General features: G+C 50.6%; 1 protein-coding gene across 4 annotated transcripts in view; it reads right to left on the reverse strand.

Annotated features, from left to right (window-relative positions):
• LOC126527421 (probable ATP-dependent RNA helicase DDX43) overlaps positions 1 to 19,306 on the reverse strand; it is a 269,054-nt gene that overhangs the window by 200,824 nt on the left and 48,924 nt on the right. For all 4 annotated transcript variants that reach the window (XM_055068441.1, XM_050175254.2, XM_050175255.2 and 1 more), the window contains 3 exons: positions 12,910 to 13,098; positions 12,592 to 12,702; positions 10,745 to 10,826 (listed from right to left, as the gene is read on the reverse strand). In XM_055068441.1, coding sequence (XP_054924416.1) covers positions 10,745 to 10,826; positions 12,592 to 12,702; positions 12,910 to 13,098 — 382 coding nt within the window. The remainder of the gene's footprint in view (positions 1 to 10,744; positions 10,827 to 12,591; positions 12,703 to 12,909; positions 13,099 to 19,306) is intronic.

Below are 19,306 nucleotides of genomic sequence, written 5' to 3' on the forward strand. Positions count from 1 at the left end.
AACGCGAAGAAGCTGCTGGTAGGGGTGCGAATGCACTGTCACTGTCAAACCCAATCCAATTCAAATAGTAACCGCGCAGAAGCACATTGTCCCTCAGTCTGTCCGTCCTGTAAGTCGGCCGCTTTCAAGATAAAGCTGCAGCAGTGAGTGACTGTAGCTTCACACTGCCTGCAGGTTCAATGTGAACGAGGCAGCCAGAACACAGCGCTCACGAAGCTCTCGGCACAAGCCGCACCCTGCCCCTTTCGCATATCGCTTTCAATATGTGGGCCCGCGTGTGTGGAGCTATCGCATCGCAGATCATTTTCAAGATGCGCTCCGTGTTGGCCATGCCATACACGCAGGCGCCGCTGGTGTACATTTGATCATGGTTGTAGCAAGCATGTGACGCCCCCCCGGGCATAATCTTCGTTGGCCCGCCAGGCTCATTGGCCTGCCAGGCTCAGGTAGGCGACATTGGTCACCACACCAATAAACTCCGGCGAGCACAGCTGCTCGGCGGTCAGTCATCGTTTGTCACCACCACACTGCGAAGCATCCGTCTAACGGAGGATGCCTCGAGCCCTCCCTTGACGAACCTGGGCGGATCGTGACAACGGTTTATAATGGTTTGACGCCGATGGATATGGCGGTAATTAGCTATAATGGCTTATAATGATGGGAACGTCATCAGCGCACCGGGTGCCACCACCTGCAGTACTTTGCTTGCGTTATCAACACACATTGCGCCGCTGTGCACACGAGTTCGTTTCGCCGCAGCGCTGTCGTTTGTTTTTACTGGCCGGATCAAGTTTCATAACATTGATAATGACACCGGTCTGCGTGGAGATAAGCAGGTGGCACAATGCTTACGCATACTTAGACAACTCCCAGAGAAGTTCCTGCATGATTTTTTTTTTCTTCGTTCCGTCAGTTTGTTTGCAGTCGTGGTGTTGTCATGGTGTTCAATGGTCTTTGCTGCGGCGTGTTGTGTTTCTATTATCGAGAAGTCGATGTTGTTACATCCTCCGAGTTCCCAGAGAGCAACATTGTTGCCCGTCATCACACCTCACCCATCTCCAAGCTAAAGTGATGACGAAAACGACGATGTGGAAATGGACGACAGCCCTTCATTACCTGATGCGGCATGTGCTTTGAGCGTCAGGCCAGTTTTCGCAGAGGAGGGGGGCCTCATGGACAAACTCGCTCGTGGCCTTACCGAGTTCGATGTCGCGTCAAGGCCGACATGGCGGCAAGTGAAGACGGTAGATTTTTTGCTGCCTACCGACAAACAGAGTCGAACCCGACTACATCGAACCCGCTTACATCTAATTATTCTTGATATCGAACAATTTCTGAACATGTACAGTTACAATAAGTATATACAGCAAAAGTTATGGTTACATCGAACAAACATAGCAGCGACTCCCAAAAGCAGGCTACACTCAAAGAACAACGATATCGGCACACACACTCGGCGATCGGCGAAAATCTTATCAGCGGGTCAAACGCATCAGCTTTTATGCATCAGTTGTCGAATGTTACAGAGTAATCGCTTGGACCCGCGTGTCTTCCACAAAGTTCTACATTATTTACGTCGCGCATACATGCGATCAGATTGCACAAGGTTTGGTCACAGACAGCGGATGGAACCATCAATAACATTCCAGAAACTTCCGTTACATTGTGGGGAGCACCCGCTCCCATTTCCTCTCCCGCGTACTCGCATCGTCCCGTTTGCACGTGGCGGACGGGTTAAGCCAGCGTAGACAAGGAAGAGAGGCACTACGCGCCCTCCCTTTCTCCGTCGCTCTTGTTTGTTACGCGCGTACCCCTCTCCCCCATGCGGCTCATGGGAAAGGGAGACATATCCGGCGGGCAAGGGGAACTTCCCCTCGCAAAAAGGTATAAAAGCGCGCCACCGGAGGAGACTCTCTCTCTTGGGACGCCGGACACCTGGACCGCCTGGACGAAATCACCTGCCGCAACCCGTGAGTGACCTCATTTGCCTGACCCACCCAGGCTACGAGGCAAGCCTATTTATTACTATTACTGAGAGGACATCCCTCTGCGAGTGTTCGTTATTGCTAATAGCAATAAACGTTATTACAGTTGATGCCGCTGGTTGCTTTATTCGTTCGAACCCGATGTAGTCGCGATTCCCGCGCTACGGGTTGGGAGTACCACGAAGCGACTGCGTGGGGCTAGATCCGGAGCTCGCCTTCAGCCCTAGCCACACGCAGAGCAAATGTGGGGGTTCCAAGGCGGGGCGTCCCATCCTTTTTAGGAACCAACACCACAGGAAAACCCCATGGGCTGTCCGACCTTTCAACAACGCCTGTATCGAGCAGTTCGTCCAGAGCGCTGTCTAGTGCTTTCCTCTTAGCCAAACTCACCGGCCTAGGATTACACTTCCACGGCGAGGCGTCGCCTGTCTCAATTTTGTGCCTGTATAGCGTAGTGCAACCAGGCCGCTCTGTGAATACGGCGTCATATTCAGTCAGAAGCGATGAGAGGAGAGCCTTTTCTTCCCCCGACAAACTGCTTGAGTCGTCCAGCAGCGGGTGGTATCGTTCGCCCCTCACTGCGGCACAGTCTGCCACCGCAGCGGGGGTTATGGGCTGTGCGGGAGGGGAGCAGTTCCCCTCCGCGCCTCTTTTCTCAGTGCGGTTGGCCGGACGGCATGTCGACCCGGCCGCAACCGTTCTGAGGGACCTTTTCGGGCAATCGTTTGGTCGGTCTGCGCGCGAAGCATCATCGAACGAAGTTGTCTCTGACGCTTTTTGAAATGAAACGAAAGGTTTCAGGGTGCCACATGCTCGCTCCCTATATCCTCCGTTGCAGACGTCAATAACAATGCCCGTCTTGGCGAGGAAGTCTCTACCAAGAATTATAGGAACCAACAGGCCGGGAAGGTGAGCGAGGCGTTGTCGCCTCACCCATTTCTCCCACCGCACCACAAGCCTAGCAGCACAGCTCGTGTGTGCCGTGCCGCTGGCAAGTCGGAAGGTCACATTACTCTCTCTCAGTCGGATAGCGTTCCGACGGAGATGTTCACACACCTCGTCGCCAAATAGTGAAGCGCTTGCTCCTGTGTCTAACAGCGCAAAAAACCTGCGCCGGGCGACTGTAACCTCTATGAGCGGCGCTGGCGTGTCGCTGGGTAATCCAAAACGACAAGCCAGCGGGGCAAGGAGTTCATGTGTCTCACTTCGCACCGCTGTAACCGCCGCCGGCCATGCAGCATTGCTTACCGGCGGCCCCGCTCGTTTCCCGAAAGCGCGTGCTCTCGGTTCGCAGGCTGCCTGCAATCCCGGGCGAAGTGCCCCGGCTGGTTGCACCGATAACAGAGGAGAGCCGGCCTTTGTCGGGCTTGGCGTCCAGTGCCTCGCGCCGTTTGACCGTTGTTCCTCTCTATCGACTGCTCCCTTGCAGGCACGCTCTGCTCTGGCATCCTCAAGCCGGCATGTCTGCCACGATTCTGCATACCTCGGCCATCGGCAGCGCGTGCTGCACGCATGGCATAAGTGTACGGGTCGAGAGCCCGGTCAGATAAGTCCCAACCGTTTCTCAGTTGCCCGTCACTGAAGGCAACCGCACCATCTCCACCGGAACGAGTGCGAAAAGTGTCCCCGTTCCACGCGCATCGCGGCTCAAGTGCCCTCGACGCTGGGGGTGGAGGTCGGTATGAGCGCGAGGCGAGTATGTCTGCCTGTATGCGCTTTGCCTCCGAGGCCAGCTCATCCAAATCCCTGAACTTGCTGCCTCTTAGGTACGCTGCGAAGGTGGGATGAGCTTGTCGCGTGACTCTCTCCACCTTATCGCAGTTCGGAGCAGAAGGGTCAGCGGTACGATAGAGTTCGTCCATCGCCCTTACGTACTCGAGCAAGGATTCGTCCGGATGCTGAGTGTGTAGCTCTAACTCGCGCCGCAGACGACGCTCGTAATCTGCGGGCAGGAATTCCTCGCGTAAGGTCGCTCGGAACTCGGCCAGCGTGCTATACCGGTTGCCAGTAAGCCGGAACCAGCGGGCAGCGTGATCAGTTAACGACACTGGTGCGACGCGTTCCAGTATCTCGCCATCGGACAGCCCCGTTGCGCGCTGGTAAGTCAGCACGCGATCGAGGTATTCGTTGACGCTAACTGAATCATGATACCCGCTGTAGGTGGGTAAGTCCACCCTCACTCTCGGTCTAGCAGCGGCGGCAGATGTCAGCAGAGTGTTCTGCACGGCACCTGTCAACCTCTCAATCAAGCGCATCGCATCGTGCAACAGTGCCTGCTGAGGCTCGCTCTGGCCAGTAATGCCTGGCACAGGAGCGGGGCGCGTTGAGCAAGTGTGCCGCTGTGGCTCCATGCTCTCCGCAAACTCTGGCGAAGGGTTCGGCGTAATGTGCCTCACGCCTTCAAGGGTACATCCTGCCGGAGAGAGCGCCTCGTGTGTAGCGCTACCCTCTTCGAAGCTTATCAAATTCCCAGGGCTAATGTTCGCCGCAGGGCATGACTGAGCGGTAGCAGTTACCGCCGCTTCGAATTGTTGCCTGTTGGTAGCAACCTGCGACAGCGTATACAACGGCTGTAAGGCAGCCCCGTATGCTGCCATGGTTCGTTCGTGTGGTGGCAATCACTCACACAAACAGACTCAACCTGTCACACCTCTGGCCCCACGTTGGGCGCCAAATATAGGGGTATTACTCAAGTTCGCGCGTGCGCACCTGACCCTTCTCTGGATCGCACAGCGCCAGCGGAGCGGCAGTCGCTCCCTAGCACTTTCGCAGCAGCCCTAACAGTCAGAGCTGTGACCCCTAACCCGCGGTTCGCAGTGAGTTGCGACCACGGCGGGTTCAGGCCAGGGGGGACAGGGTGAGTCTCGACCTAAGGTGTTTATTCGCCTTAGAGTACAGATATACCAACTGGCAACAACAGCCACAACACATACAAATACAACACAAAACAAAACCTCAGCGGCGGAGCATTCCGCACGTCTGGGGTGAAATAACCGCACAATGTGGGAACCACAAAAGAGGCTGATAAGAGTTCAGCTCACCCAGAGTGGATCCGCGCTCGGGCCCTGGGGCGGTCAGTCGCACAGAAAGGCCGGGCGCAACAGGGGGGCGGCGTGCGGCGGTCTCAGCGGCTGAATTGAGATGTGGCCAGTCGCAAGCTCCTCAGCCGAAAGACAACGGTGCATCGGGGGAATAGCGCTTCTCCCCGAGCGGCGGAGAGGGAGTCTCCCCGGTTCCAAGAAAGGGAAAGGAGGGAACGGGGTGCCTTGGGCTGCGGCGTCGCGGCCAGGCGCGAAGAGCAGCGGGAGCGGCGAAGGTGCCCTCTCCCCGCTACCCTCCGCGAGCGAGCACGTGATTATCGCGTGATAACCGCGTGGCCGCTCCGGAGATATCGGGATGCGCGTGCGATCCCCACAAGCTTGAACTCGTCAATCTGGTCGAACGCGGTGAGAAGTCGGATGCCACGCAACATGCAAGATTCCGAGCAGCACTCTCAGCACGATTTTGAAGAATAAGGGGGAGATTAGGGCTAAAGTGGGCAAACTCGTGACATGGTGCACGTGATGCCCGACGCTTACCCACGGCCGTGTACAAGTGGTTCATCCGAAATTGCTTCAGACATGCCGGCTCCCACGTGCCCGATGATGACTGTAAATTCTGATGAGTACGATGAAGCTGCTGCTGGTGCTGTCGAAGTTTGGACTGAGCTGTCAGAATTTAGGGAAGCCATTGACGAATCGACGGTTGACGAGTTTGTGAGTGCAGGTGATTGTGGTGCGACCACGGGAGAGCCCGAAAATGAAGATTACATTGTCAACATCGTACCGAGCACAAGTGAAAGTGGGCAGAATAAGGAAACCAACGACGGTCCTTTGCCCACGTACTCCGAGGTGATTGGTGCACTCGCACTAGTGCGGTGGTTCTGCGTAAATGTGGAAGGTTGCGGCCTGAGCTGCTCCGACCTGCTCCGACACGCACTCCGAGAAGTGCATGCGTTGCAGCAGAAAAACTGCCCAAGCAGAAAAAAATACAGGACTATTTCACGGGAAACTAAGCTGCTTCATCAATAAAGTGATCTTATATATGGCATGTGCTTTTATGACATCCAATTCTTTAGCAGGCTTACATTGAATTATGCTCTATAGCGAATTGACAGGCGTTTTTTGCAAGTTCAATATAGCCGGGTTCGACTGTAAAGCGTATCTGAGTGTGTGTGTTTGAGAACATTTTGGTATACCGTATTTACTCGCATAATGATCGCAATTTTTTTTTAAAAAAGTGACGCAAATTCAGGGGTGCAATGATTACGCGGGGGAAATTTCCCGTGAAAGGAAACTTCTTTTTTGATTCCGCATTTGCTGCGCGATGACAACAGGTCAAAGAACAGGCGGCTGCAGCTGTAACAGTGCTGGACACTAAAGCAAATATGGTGGTCGGCGGAGCAAGCCGAATGCGACTTTTTTTCTTCTCGTGAATACACTACATGCATCGAAACAGTTTCTTCTATACCTGGCATGTTTGCGGCAATAACGTAGCCATGTCCACGTTGAGGGGACAGAAACAGAGATGGGCGTGCTTAGCTGCCAGTGATATAGAAACACCTGGCAGGCATGCTGCAAAAACTACGTACATTTGTCTTCACTACTATCTTAATATGGCACGTTTCCGCTAAGGGTGGGCGAACATCTTAGCTGTGTTACAAGCGTCAGCGTACGAATAGGGTACATTTCTCACGTATCAGTGTAAATGTGGCTATTATCGTTGCCACTTGCAATTTGTTGCATGCCCACGAGTGCAGACAGGAGGAATCGAAAGACGCCTTTTTTGTTGTTGTTGTTATAGACCACAACCATTATAAAGCCTGCAAATAAAAAAGCCAAAGCCAGTTTGGTTGTAGATATTCTTTTCTTTTTTTCATGGAAGTGCAGAAAGGGATTAAAGGAATGAAATGGTGCATCTGCTTAAGAATATTTGGTGCGTGCAGACCACTTGATATGTCTTGAAGAGTCGTTCGCGCAGCATTCGACAGCATTCGACAGATGGTAAGCGCGACCATCATTAGCTAGGCTTGACACATGACATATCACTGCGGCAAGTTCGGGGTGCGATCACTACGTGGGAAAGAAAAAAAATTAAATTATGACGACAAAATTTAAGGGTGCGATAATTACACGAGTGCGATCATTATGCAAGTAAATATGGTAGTTATTTTCCGGCCGGAAAGCAGCTTCTAAACTGGCATTGACAGTTAATTCGTACAACGTTTAGTGCATACCTAAACATCGTTCCCGGCCGGCTACATATTAACGAAGTTTGACTGTATGATGCCACTAGAGTGAAACATGATGCTCACTTTGCACTGCCTTCAGCAAGGAACAGCGGCATGTTTGGTTATTCGTCATGAAGCATGCTCGATGGCACTACACCACACGCGCCATGCGCCAGATAGGTAAAGATGCTTACAGCATAGCTGTGAATGCGACATACGACAACTTGCCCTGAGATTTGGTGTTATCAGGGGAAGAAACCTAGTGCACGCCGCCATTTTCATGTGATACAGGCGGGCGAATACTGCGGAGGAAACTGCCATAGCGGGCGCTTACCCCACTAGATTACATATTACCCACAATGTGTCATGTTCAAATGGAGCCTAGCAACTGGGAAATGCATAATACAATCACAGTTTGGCGATGCACTGAACATTGTAGCTGAAAGGCCATGTTTTCGAGGAATGTATTACACATAAAAAAATAAATAAAACTGCATAGGATCATATTTTGTGTTCTTGATCGCAAGCATTGGCACTGTGAAATCATACACGAGATTATGTCAAGGTTTTAGTATATATCACCAGGATCACTAGGCATTTTGGCAGCCAGCAGGCTTCTATACAGTAAAACCTCGTTAATTCGGAAAATCAGATAACTCGGACTTGCCCTCTGGTCCCAACAGGCAATCAAAATCTCGTTAATTAGAAAAACTCTCAGAGCTTGGTGAGCGTAATGTGTGATGCAAAAGAGCAAAATTGGCGCTAGCAGCCAACCAAAACGAAGTAGTAGAGTCCACATTGGCATAGCCATCAGAAGAATCATAAGTGAATGGCAGCAAAGTGGGAATGCTTCATGTCTATTTGTGCCTTTAAAGCCTTTATTCTTGAGCTTACCGCTGCACATAAGACTGCATTGTCTGCGCACCTTCACAATTGCCTATAAACAGGGTGTCTACCAAGTTGACATTTCCAAATTCCCTGAGTTTTCCAGGTTTTCCCTGAGTGCCATTGCAAAATTCCCTGAGTGACGCAGAGCTATATTTTATGTCAAGACGGGCTGAAACCATGTCGCCCGATGCCGTCACTCTCTAAGCATATGAAAAAATTAAAAAAAAAAACTTAATTCAGTTTGAATACTAAGGAGTAGTGTTTATTTTATTCAAAAAGAGGATAGAAAGGAGGGGTTAGTAAAATGCACAGCAAATAAGATGTCTTCGAAAAAAGTTGCAAATCGAGTCGGATCCGACATCCTCAAATACGAATAAAAAGGAGATGCATACAGAATCAAATACTTTCGAATATGAGCGATTTCTATCAACTGATAGCAAGCTCAGTGATGTGAGGCCCGAACTTTGTCACAATTGAGATTCTTTCCCAACAGCTCGTAAGTCAACCTCAACTGTACTGACATACTGTCAGCCCGCATACAACGCCTCAGTGTTGTGTTTCACTGCTTTAAAAAGTTTATTTTGGTTTGGATGAGGGACACCTGCATCTCGGCATCAGCCAACACTTTTTTCTTTAGCTCAAGCTCCATCAAAACGGCGGCAGCACGCTTCCTTTCCTGTTCATTCCTCAATATGTAGGTTCTTTCTGTTCTTGTCCTCTTTCTGCCACTCGTTCACCCCACGGACCATTTGAAGCATCTTAATTCTTGGTCAGTTGCACAGTCCAAATTCGATTTTTCGAACCCCTTAGGGACCGCGAAATTGTCCGAAAAATCAGCCAGCTGGAAAAAATTAATGCATGTCATTTACTGCCCTTAAGGGGCTCAAACCGCCACAGGCACATTCGAAAACACTCTGAAGGCCTGTCGGTACACGTATTAGGCATAGCGGTGCTCGTACTGTAACAGAAGATACCGGATGCACGCGTGCATAATTAAGGAATACATACTGTGTCCTGTGGCAATAGCCCCTTCCCACTCTTGTTATGCTTCACTGTAACACATTTCCGTATGCTTCACCAAGTAACATTTCTGTATAGAGGCGAAGCTGACTTTCAGGAACCGGCTTTATGCAATGCAACGTGCTTTCCAAGCTTCTAAGCCAATCGCGAGAACCACAAAGGTGCAGTCAGTATCATTGCCAACAGCAGCGAATTCTTTCAATGAAAAACACGGCACCTAACGGCAAGGAGCTAACAGCGAAAGTCGAAGCAGCTAGGTCTAGCGTTGCCGCAGTGGTGGCTACGGCTGCCAGCGGATCTGCGTGCGAGAGCGCCGGTTCGAGGCGCCGATGTAATCAAAACGGCAGTGGTGATGGCTTTGATCAATGCCGTTTCGGACCTGTGGTCACGGCAAAAAGTCCGGAAAATCGGACGGCAAAGGGTTCTCGCGTCCGAAATTTCAAACGTTCTGATAGATTGACTCTATGGGGTACGTGGTGGTGCCGCGGAGCTGTCCAAATTATCGGGCATCGCGAAAGTCGGTCGTTGACTGTACACTGGAAACTCCTCCAGCCTTCGACAGGGCGTCAAATAGGATTCATTACGATTCCTGTCTATTACTTGAGCCAGCATTACCGCGACTTTCGACCCTTTCAACAAAATTACCAATTTTCCCTGATAGAGGTACGAATTCCCTGAGTTTTCCCTGAGTTTTTCCAGACTACTCAAAATCCCTGAGAATTCCCGGTTTTCCCGGTTTTCCCGGTCGGTAGACACCCTGATAAATAGTAGTTTCACTTTTACTCGGTGCAAAGATGTTGAGGATGAAAAGCACCGACTAAATCACGTTGGACAATCTGTCAGCAACAAGCTCACTGGCAAAAAAATAATCAGGATGTGCGCGCGGTAGAGAAAGGTGTCTCTCAGATGAAGCCCCATGCTGTAGCCGCACTGCGAATGAAATTGCAAGGCCTTCGCCGCTGCAAGCTCTAATCAGTCACGAGATGATGCGAACTGCAGCTTCCGCACTGCTTTTGAGCAATATAGGAACAGGATTTGCCAATTCATTTAGTAAATAAACATGTGTCGATGTAGGAAGCATTTGTTTTATTGTTTTCTTGATACCCTCAACAATTCGACATTCAATTAATTCGGACATATTTTTCGGTCCCGTGTAAAACGAATTATTGAGGTTTTACTGGATTTATGATTTCACATAACCTGAAATTCTGCTAAAGTCTTCTACCCGCCGTGGTTGCTCAGTGGCTATGGTGTTGGGCTGCTGAGCACGAGGTCGCGGGATCGAATCCCGGCCACGGCGGCCGCATTTCGATGGGGGCGAAATGCGAAAACACTCGTGTACTTAGATTTAGGTGCACGTTAAAGAACCCCAGGTGGTCAAAATTTCCGGAGTCCTCCACTACGGCATGCCTCATAATCAGAAGTGGTTTTGGCACGTAAAACCCCATAATTGAATTGAATTCCTAAAGTCTTCTTCAGTTTTTTCAGCTTTAAGTTAACAGGGTTTTGTTCTATTACAATATGCGACTATTACAATATTACATGTACGGCGGCACCAATAACTGCACTGCACTGAACTTGCCTGAAGGCTTCAACATCCTCTGCAGACATACACGCAACTTCAGGATCTTCAATGTAGAAGTTCTTAAGAATTGGTGGAAGAGCTGCACAGACATGGACAAAAAAATTGCATTGAAATGTTTATGAATGTTGAGTTCTTCCAACCTCAAAGGCAATATAACTGTGGAGAGTTGCAAGCAAAAGATCTGCACCCTGCAACAAGCTTTATATGAGTACTGGTGCCAGGTTTGTTCCAGTACTCTTATTTGTTTTTCAGGTGTACAAGGAACTAATACACATAGCCCCTTTTTCTTTTCATTATCAGCACATTTTCTTTTTCTAGGATAATAAAACCTTGCAACAGTTGTTTTGTGCAAAAAAAAAAGACAGATTACAAGAAAATTCCATCTGAAGGGCCAGCACACCTTTATCACAACTGAAATCTCCCGCCACCCAACCGGGGAGTGGTGATGTTGCATACGCCATCACTGCCCTTTGCTGCCGTCGGTGAGTAAAACTTATGTCAGTAGACTTACTTTTTCTAAATATGAAATAGAACTAGACAAGTAGCATTTTCTTTCGTCTTATAATGCAATACAATGATGTTTTTATAATCAGTGGTTGAGTACTAATGACAAAATTTAAATGAGTGCCTTCGTCATCGGGCAAGTACTTCAATGTCCTGGGGGAGTATCTAATCGTGTCCTGTATTTACCTCAATTTATCAATTATTAAGGCTCTGCTTGCGATAATACTGATGCCTTAAGACATTTTCGAGTACTAATCTATAACTTTAGCTTGACTTAATATTTGCCCTCAGATTAGGGAACACAGTCACGGTATGCGTATGTTTTTTTTCCCTTCAGGAAGATGCGGCTTGTGACCACTGGACAAAGCTTACCGACCCATGTGTCAGCAGTTTCTGATGCTTCGATTTCCATGACATACAGAATAGTCGTGCTCAAAAGTTGCGCCTCACCTGGCACTAGTTTTGAATAGCCAAATTAAAATATTGTATAATTTATTTGTTGTGCATTCAAAGAATTCATGTCTGAGACCATGATTACTGATGCAGCGTCAATCTAAAACAAGAAAGCAGAAAAAAAATCATCAGCACTTTAAATTGGCGCTGCCATTGGGCTGTTCAAAAGAACGTACATAGTAAATGAACAAAGAGTTGGCCATTAGGAGATGGTTCAGGTTATAATCTTCGAACAGAACAGTGCAAAAGCAGGACAAGACAAGTGGCAAAGAAACACACAGCGCTGAATGTTTCCCACTTGCCTTGTCCCGTCTTCTGTGCTGTTCTGTTCGGAGAATAAACAGGCTCAGATTCAGACCGTAGGACTGAACAGTCCTTCAGGCAAGGCTCTCCCATTGATGAGGGGCAATGCTGATGCTACGCCACTCATGTGTCAGTGGATGCTCATATAACATATTGACACGTGTACTTGTCTTTATCGGGCGACACGTTTTGCCGCCTAACAAATGTTATCGCACAGAGCGGGACGCGCCTGCATGTATCCGAAGTTTCTGGAAAGTTATCGATGCTTCTATCCGCTGTCTGTTGTCGCCGAACCTTATGTTATCTGATTTCATCGCTTGACGCGAATGGTGTAGAACTTTGTAGAAGGCATGCGGGTCCCAACGATTAGTCTGGAACATTCAATGACTGCTGTATAAAAGCCGACGCGCTTGACCCGCTGATCAGATTTTCGACGATCGCCGAGCGTGTTCGCCGCTATCGTTGTGCTATAAGTGTAGCCCGTTTTGTGGGCACAGGCTCGCCCAATAAAAGTTAGTTTTGTGGTTCACAGTATTGCTACTGTGCAATTCAACGTCACCACCACGTGACTATATTATACTCACAGGCCCAACGCTTTTCACGCTGTTCATCACTTTCAGCTATCAACTTGGCCCAGTCAATGAAAGGCAGCGGCTCTTCTTTGTTTGGCTCACCTTCCCTCTTGCTGAAGCGTGCTGGGGCAAGAGAGAACATAATCAGCCCTCTCAATGAGCATCGCCATGCTTGCATTCTCACTTCACGTACAGCACCATCAGAGAGAAGCCAAATGAAGCAACCAGGGTTGCATTTGTGCACTCATTATGAGATGCACGAGTGAGATTCATAGCACTCTCAGAACAGGCATGCTACCAATGGCTTTAAACGAGAGAAGAGCCCCATACTTCCCGTTCCTGGCGGATAGATGAGCTCCTCGATGAGTTGCTGCGCCTTCCGACGTACTTCGAGAGTGCCTGCAAGCTCAATCTTGGCCTCATGAGAACTACTGTAGGCCTCCTCTTCATCATCTCGCAAAACTTTGATTCGTGCACCACTGGCATCCTGAAGCTCACGGATCTTGGAGCCACCCTTGCCTGCAGTTAAACATAACAGGCACAATTTAATGTCCCAAAAATATAGTGTCACGAAGATGCTTCAGTAGAGGGCTCCGGACTAATTTTGAGAGCCTGGGAACATGCATGTAAAGCTGGTTTCAGTAGTTTACAAAGGCAGAGATTAACATATCAATGCATTTTTAAGGAAAAGGATTAATGCATGTCTGCATAAATGTGGTGCAAGTACATATCTAAATATTCCTGTGGTGAACACACTCACATAATAAATGCATATGCAGCTTTGGTCTTAGAAATTACGATTTTTTTCTCACCCTCGTAATTATCACACCCCCAGCTTTGGACCTATGCAGCTCTGCGATTTAATGACCGTCCTGTAGTTTTTAGTGGAGACTAGAACATTTCACTCTCGCACACGTGTTTAGAGCAATCTTACTTACTCGATGCTCGTCGCTATGTGTCAGCATAGCTGGGGCTGCACAAGCGAAGAGGGGACAGGTTGGGAAGCCTGTCTCATTTTTGCTCCTACAGCTCCAGCCAATCAGCAGCAGGCAAAAGGGAATGTCGACTAGGTGGAAATTTACATAATGATGCCCAAGGTCCACAGTAGTCCCTCTCAAAACATGGTTATCCAGGGGCTGCGTGACCTGGCAAAAGGGGCGACCGCAATAACAATTAGGCTCTCCTTACCGCATGCTTGCTGCCAGTGTTCCCTCATCATCTCTTTGTCGTCAGCTGCTCTGTCATCGAATGGATCAAGCTCACAGCCTCTGCATAAGTTGCATCAACACACAGCGACTTGCCTGATGGAGTGGAGGAGAGGTTTAATTCATTCTTCCATGCTGAGGGGCATCAAAAATAAATGTGCTTGCTTATGTGCGAGAGTAAAATTCTAGTGGTAAAACAAAATGAACAGGCAGGCCATTAACACAGTAAACTCTATAATATTGCTATGAAGGAAGACGCCAATGAAAAGCTATATGCAAGTATGTTTACAAGGCAATACACCGCACTTGACTAAAGAGGCAACAGCCCGCGCTAGCCTCTAATCGTCGTCGTCGTCTTCACCCTGCTCGCCTCTTTGTCATCGCAAATACTGTTCCGTAGCACTACCCCCGGCGACAAAAGCGCCGTCCCGGAGTGACTAAACGCCGGACTCGGAAGCAGTGCAGTAGGCCTTGAGCCTACTGACGTGCACAACATCACTAGATGCCAGAGTAGAGGACGAGGTTGAACGCACAGGAGCAATTTCGTATGTCACAGGCGTCACCTGGCACAGCACGTGGCAGAGCCCTGTATATTGCGAAAGGAGCTTCTCTGAAAGTCCGACGTGATGAGAGGGCGACCACAGGAGCACGAGCGCACCAGGCGAAAACTGTACGTCACGAAGACGGGCGTTGTACTGACGCTGCTGAGTGATTTGCGAGGCCGTCAGTCGAGTACAGGCAAGCTGGCGGGCATGGTCCGTGAGGGCGATGGCTTCGCACGCATACTCGTTTGTTGAGATCGCAGCAGGAGTAAGTGCCGTGTCTAGGGGGGCAAGGTCAGTTCGCGACCGTACAATAGATAAAATAGAGAAAATCCGGCGGTGTCGTGCCCAGTCGTGGCACGACAGTCGGCAATTGCCCAGTCGGCAATGTCCCAGTCGTGGTGGTCATTGGAAACGTACTTGGACAGCATATCGGTAAGAGCACGGTTTAACCGCCCTGTCAGGCCATTGGTTTGAGGGTGGTATGAGGTAGTCAGCTTGTGTTGAATGGAGCAGAAACACACAATGTCGGCGATAACTTTCGAGAGGAAGTTACGACCACGGACAGTAAGATAATGGCACACAAGAGAAAGTCCGCGACGTCAGTGGCGCAACTGGTAGGGAGAGCCCGCGTGATAGCGTATCGGGTTGTGCAATCAGTTGCGACGACTACCCATTTGTTTCCAGAGGATGACGTGGGAAAGGGACCGAGGAGGTCTAATCCAACACGAAAGAACGATTCCACAGGGACACAGCTGGAGCGGTGACCGGCTGGAGATGACTGGCAGGTAGCACCTGAGGTGTTTTCCGACGCTGGCAGGGATCACAGGCAGCAACATAGTGCAGACGGAGCGAGCGAGACCAGGCCAATAGAAACGGCAGCGGACACGGTCGTACGTGTGGGTTACCCCAAGATGTCCAGCAGTGGGTGCGTCATGCATCTCAAAGAGCACAGTCTGTTGTAGATGTTTTGGCACGACAAGAAGAAGATCAGAGCCATCAGGGAGGAAGTTCCTTCGGTACAGAATGCCACCCTGGAAGACATATCGGCAAATGGATGCGTTGGTAGGTGTAGAGCGCAGACGCTCGATGAGCACTCGCAGCGATAGGTCTCGGTACTGCTCATCGGCGATGTTAGCGAAGGCAGACTCAGAGAAAATGCCGTTGGCGGTACTACTGTCGGCATCGTCAGGCTCGCCTACCGGGTAGCGAGACAGGCAGTCAGCGTCCTTGTGTAGTCGGCCAGATTTGTAGGTGACAGAGTACGAATATTCTTGGAGGCGTAAGGCCCAGCGACCAAGTCTTCTTGTAGGATCTTTCAGTGAGCATAACCAGCAAAGCGCGTGACGGTCTGTGACAATGGAAAAGGGTCAGCCATATAAGTATGGGCGGAACTTCGCAACCGCCCAAACTAGGGCCAGAGACTCACGCTCAGTGATGGAATAGTTGCGCTCCGCGGGTGAGAGGCGCCTGCTGGCGTAAGCGACAACACGGTCGTGGCCGCGCTGGCGTTGTGCCAGTACTGCGCCAATTCCGTGACCGCTGGCATCAGTACGGACTTCGGTAGGCGCAGAAGGATAGAAATGGGCCAGAACGGGAGGCGTTGTGAGAAGGTCGATTAGAAGCGAGAATGCAGAGGCCTCGTTATCGCCCCACTGGAAAGGGGCATCTTTTCTCAAAAGCTCGGTTAGTGGTCGTGCTATGGCTGCGAAATTTTTCACAAAACAGCGGAAGTACGAGCAAAGGCCGATGAAGCTGAGCACATCCTTGACACACTTTGGAACAGGGAAGTGCGTAACAGCATGGATCTTGCCTGGGTCCGGTTGCACTCCGTTCGCGTGAATGAGATGTCCAAGGACAGTAATCTGGCCATGGCCAAATTGGCACTTCGATGTGTTGAGTTGCAGACCGGCTCGACGAAAAATGTCCAGGACTGCCGAGAGGCGCTCGAGGTGCATAGCGAACGTTGGGGAGAATACTATAATGTCGTCCAAGTAGCACAGGCACGTGGACCATTTGAAACCGTGAAAAAGGGAGTCCATCATGCGTTCAAAAGTGGCAGGAGCATTACATAGACTGAATGGCATCACTTTGAATTGATAAAGACGGTCGGGTGTTGCAAAGGCAGTCTTCTCGCGGTCGAGATCGTCCATGGCAATCTGCCAGTAGCCGGAGCGAAGGTCAATAGAGGAGAAATAGCGAGCACCGTGGAGGCAGTCAAGGGCGTCATCAATCCGAAGTAGGGGACACACGTCCTTTTTGGTAACCCTGTTAAGGTGCCGATAATCCACGCAAAAGTGCCATGAGCCATCCTTCTTTTTTACCAGTACAACAGGTGACACCCGTGGACTACATGACGGTTCTATGATGTTCTTGGCAAGCATTTTGCGAACTTCTGCGTGAATAACTTGACGCTCAGCCGGTGACACTCGATACGGGCGGCGATGAATAGGAGGGGCATCGCCGGTATTAATGCGATATTTGACAGCTGTTGTTTGGGCCAAAGGACGATCGTTAAAGTAAAAAATATCTCGGTAGGAAATGAGAACGCGGTAGAGCGCACGAGCGTGCTCGGAAGGCATGTCGGGTGCAATCGTTTTCTGTAAGTCGGCGATGGTACAAGTTGCAGACTGCGATGGTAGAGGAGGATCGGCTGAATTGTCGTCTACTGCAATAGATGCTACTGAGTGATTTTCGAATGAGCAAAGCTGAGCCAGAGACATCCCGCGTGGCAGCACTTGTGTCGTCAAGCCACAATTGACCACTGGCAGGCAGACGCAATTCGCCGTAATAGATAAAACTTTATGAGGTACTGTGATCCTGTGTGTAAGGAGGACGTTTTGCATAGGAGCCGCAATGTAGTGACCGTCGGGGACTGGTGGGAATGACACGAAGTCAACGTAAGTCAGTGCCAAAGGTGGCAAACGAACGAAGTCGAAACTGAGGTGACTGGGGTGTGGTTCAGCGGGATCCAGAACAGGCAGGTCAAGGCAGAGAGTACTGGCGGAACAATCGATGAGAGCAGAATGTGCGGAGAGGAAGTCTAAGCCGAGGATGATGTGGGGACAGTGGGCGATGACTGTGAATAGCACGATAGTGGAGCGATCGGCGAAGGAGACGCGAGCGGCACACATACCAATTACAGGGGCTGTTCCGCCATCGGCGGACATGGACAACAGGTGTCGTGACGGGCGTGATTATTTTCCTCAGCCGGTTACGAAGGTCAGTGCTCATTACCAACAAATGCACTCCAGTGTCTATGAGAGCAGATACAGAAACACCGTCGACTTGCACGTCAAGAAGGTTCAGATGAGTGGGCAACGTCAGTAGAGGCTTTGGCAGTGTAGGGAGCAGTGCAGCGTCACCTTGAGGCGCTGCATCGTCTAGTTTTCCGGCTGGGAGCGGCATCCGAAGGGAGTCGGCGAATAGGAGCGACGGGGCTGGGGGGAGCGAGATTGTCGTCATTGGGGCAAAGGCGAATGAGAATAGGGGCGGTTCGGCGCAGGAGAATCTGTGGCGGCATTATCGGAGCGGGCAGCATGGGGACGAGAAGGGCCACCTGGGGACGAGAGTAGACAGCATAAGTAGACCGGTTTGGGGAACTCCAGTGACTGTGACAGTGCCAAGAAATGTGCCCGATTCGATGGCAGTGAAAACAAATGGGCTTGTCGTCTGCAGTGCGCCATTCAGACGGGTTGCGGAAACGTGATGGGTAAGAAGATGCGGGACGGGGCGGAATCGAAGAAGCTGGGTGGGTATCAGGGCGATGGGCCGAGCAGATGGTGTGAAGACCCATGTTTGCGAACTCCTGGCGGACAACTGCCTGGATCAGGGAAACCGTGACTGCAGTTGCATTGGAGCGGCTGGAGTCGAAGGCAGCCGGATAGGCGGCCTCGATCTCACGCCAGACGGTTCTGGTAACATCGCCAGTGTTGTTGGGACGAGGAGCGTCGGCACAGGAAGATGTCGCTGGGGTGTTGGGCAGACGGGCAAACTGCTGGTCGATACGTCGGCTTTTAGCGAGTTCCAGGCGGCGGCATTCTTTTATAACTGCATCCACCGTCGCCACATTGGTGTATGTTTTATAAAAACGAGCAAGTTGAAGGCGTCATCGGCAATGCCTTTGAGGATGTGGGAGACCTTGTTGGACTCAGTCATGCGTGCGTCAACTTTGCGGCACAGAGCCAAGACGTCCTGAATGTACGTGACGTAGGGCTCTGTTGACGTCTGCACACAGCCGGAAAGCGCCTTCTGCGCGGCAAGTTGGTGACCGTAGGGGTTGCCGAACAAGTCTCGGAGCTTTTGCTTAAGCGAATCCCAACTGGTGGGCTCATCTTCGTGCGTCCAAAACCAAACTCAAGGTGTGCCACCGAGGTAAAAGACAACGTTGGCGAGCATGATAGTAGGGTCCCACCGATTATTGCGGCTGACCTGTTCGTACAGGCTGATCCAGTCCTCGACGTATTCCCCATCTTTTCCGAGAATACGCCAGGATCACGGGGAGCGGGGAGAGCGATGTAGGTCGTCGAAGTGGCAGCAGGTGTTGGAGCCGGCGGAGTCGAGTTGTCGTCGCCGGGAGCTATGAAGGAAGGCTCGACGTACCGTCCGCTGCGAAGCTCCGTGACGAGGTACAGGGAACGTCCACCTCCACCAGATATGTTACGTAGGAAGATGCCGACGAAAAGCTACACACAAGTACTGTATATTTACAAGGCAATACGCCGCACTTGGCCAAGAGGCAACAGCCCGCACTAGCCTCTAATCGTCGGTGTCGTCTTTACCCTGCTCGCCTCTTTGTCATCGCAAATACTGTTCCGTAGCAATATCAACAGACAGGTGACAGTGGTCATAAGTACGCCCGAATCAACCAGATGCACATGCCACGGAGCAAGAGTGCCGGCATGAAGGCACCTCGCAGACTAGGAGAGCAAAAAATGCACAACTGCTCTCTGCAACAGTAACTTTACTCTGACATAACAG

Source organism: Dermacentor andersoni, chromosome 9 (assembly GCF_023375885.2).
Source record: "Dermacentor andersoni chromosome 9, qqDerAnde1_hic_scaffold, whole genome shotgun sequence".
In the NCBI taxonomy this organism is placed as follows: Eukaryota; Metazoa; Arthropoda; class Arachnida; order Ixodida; family Ixodidae; genus Dermacentor; species Dermacentor andersoni.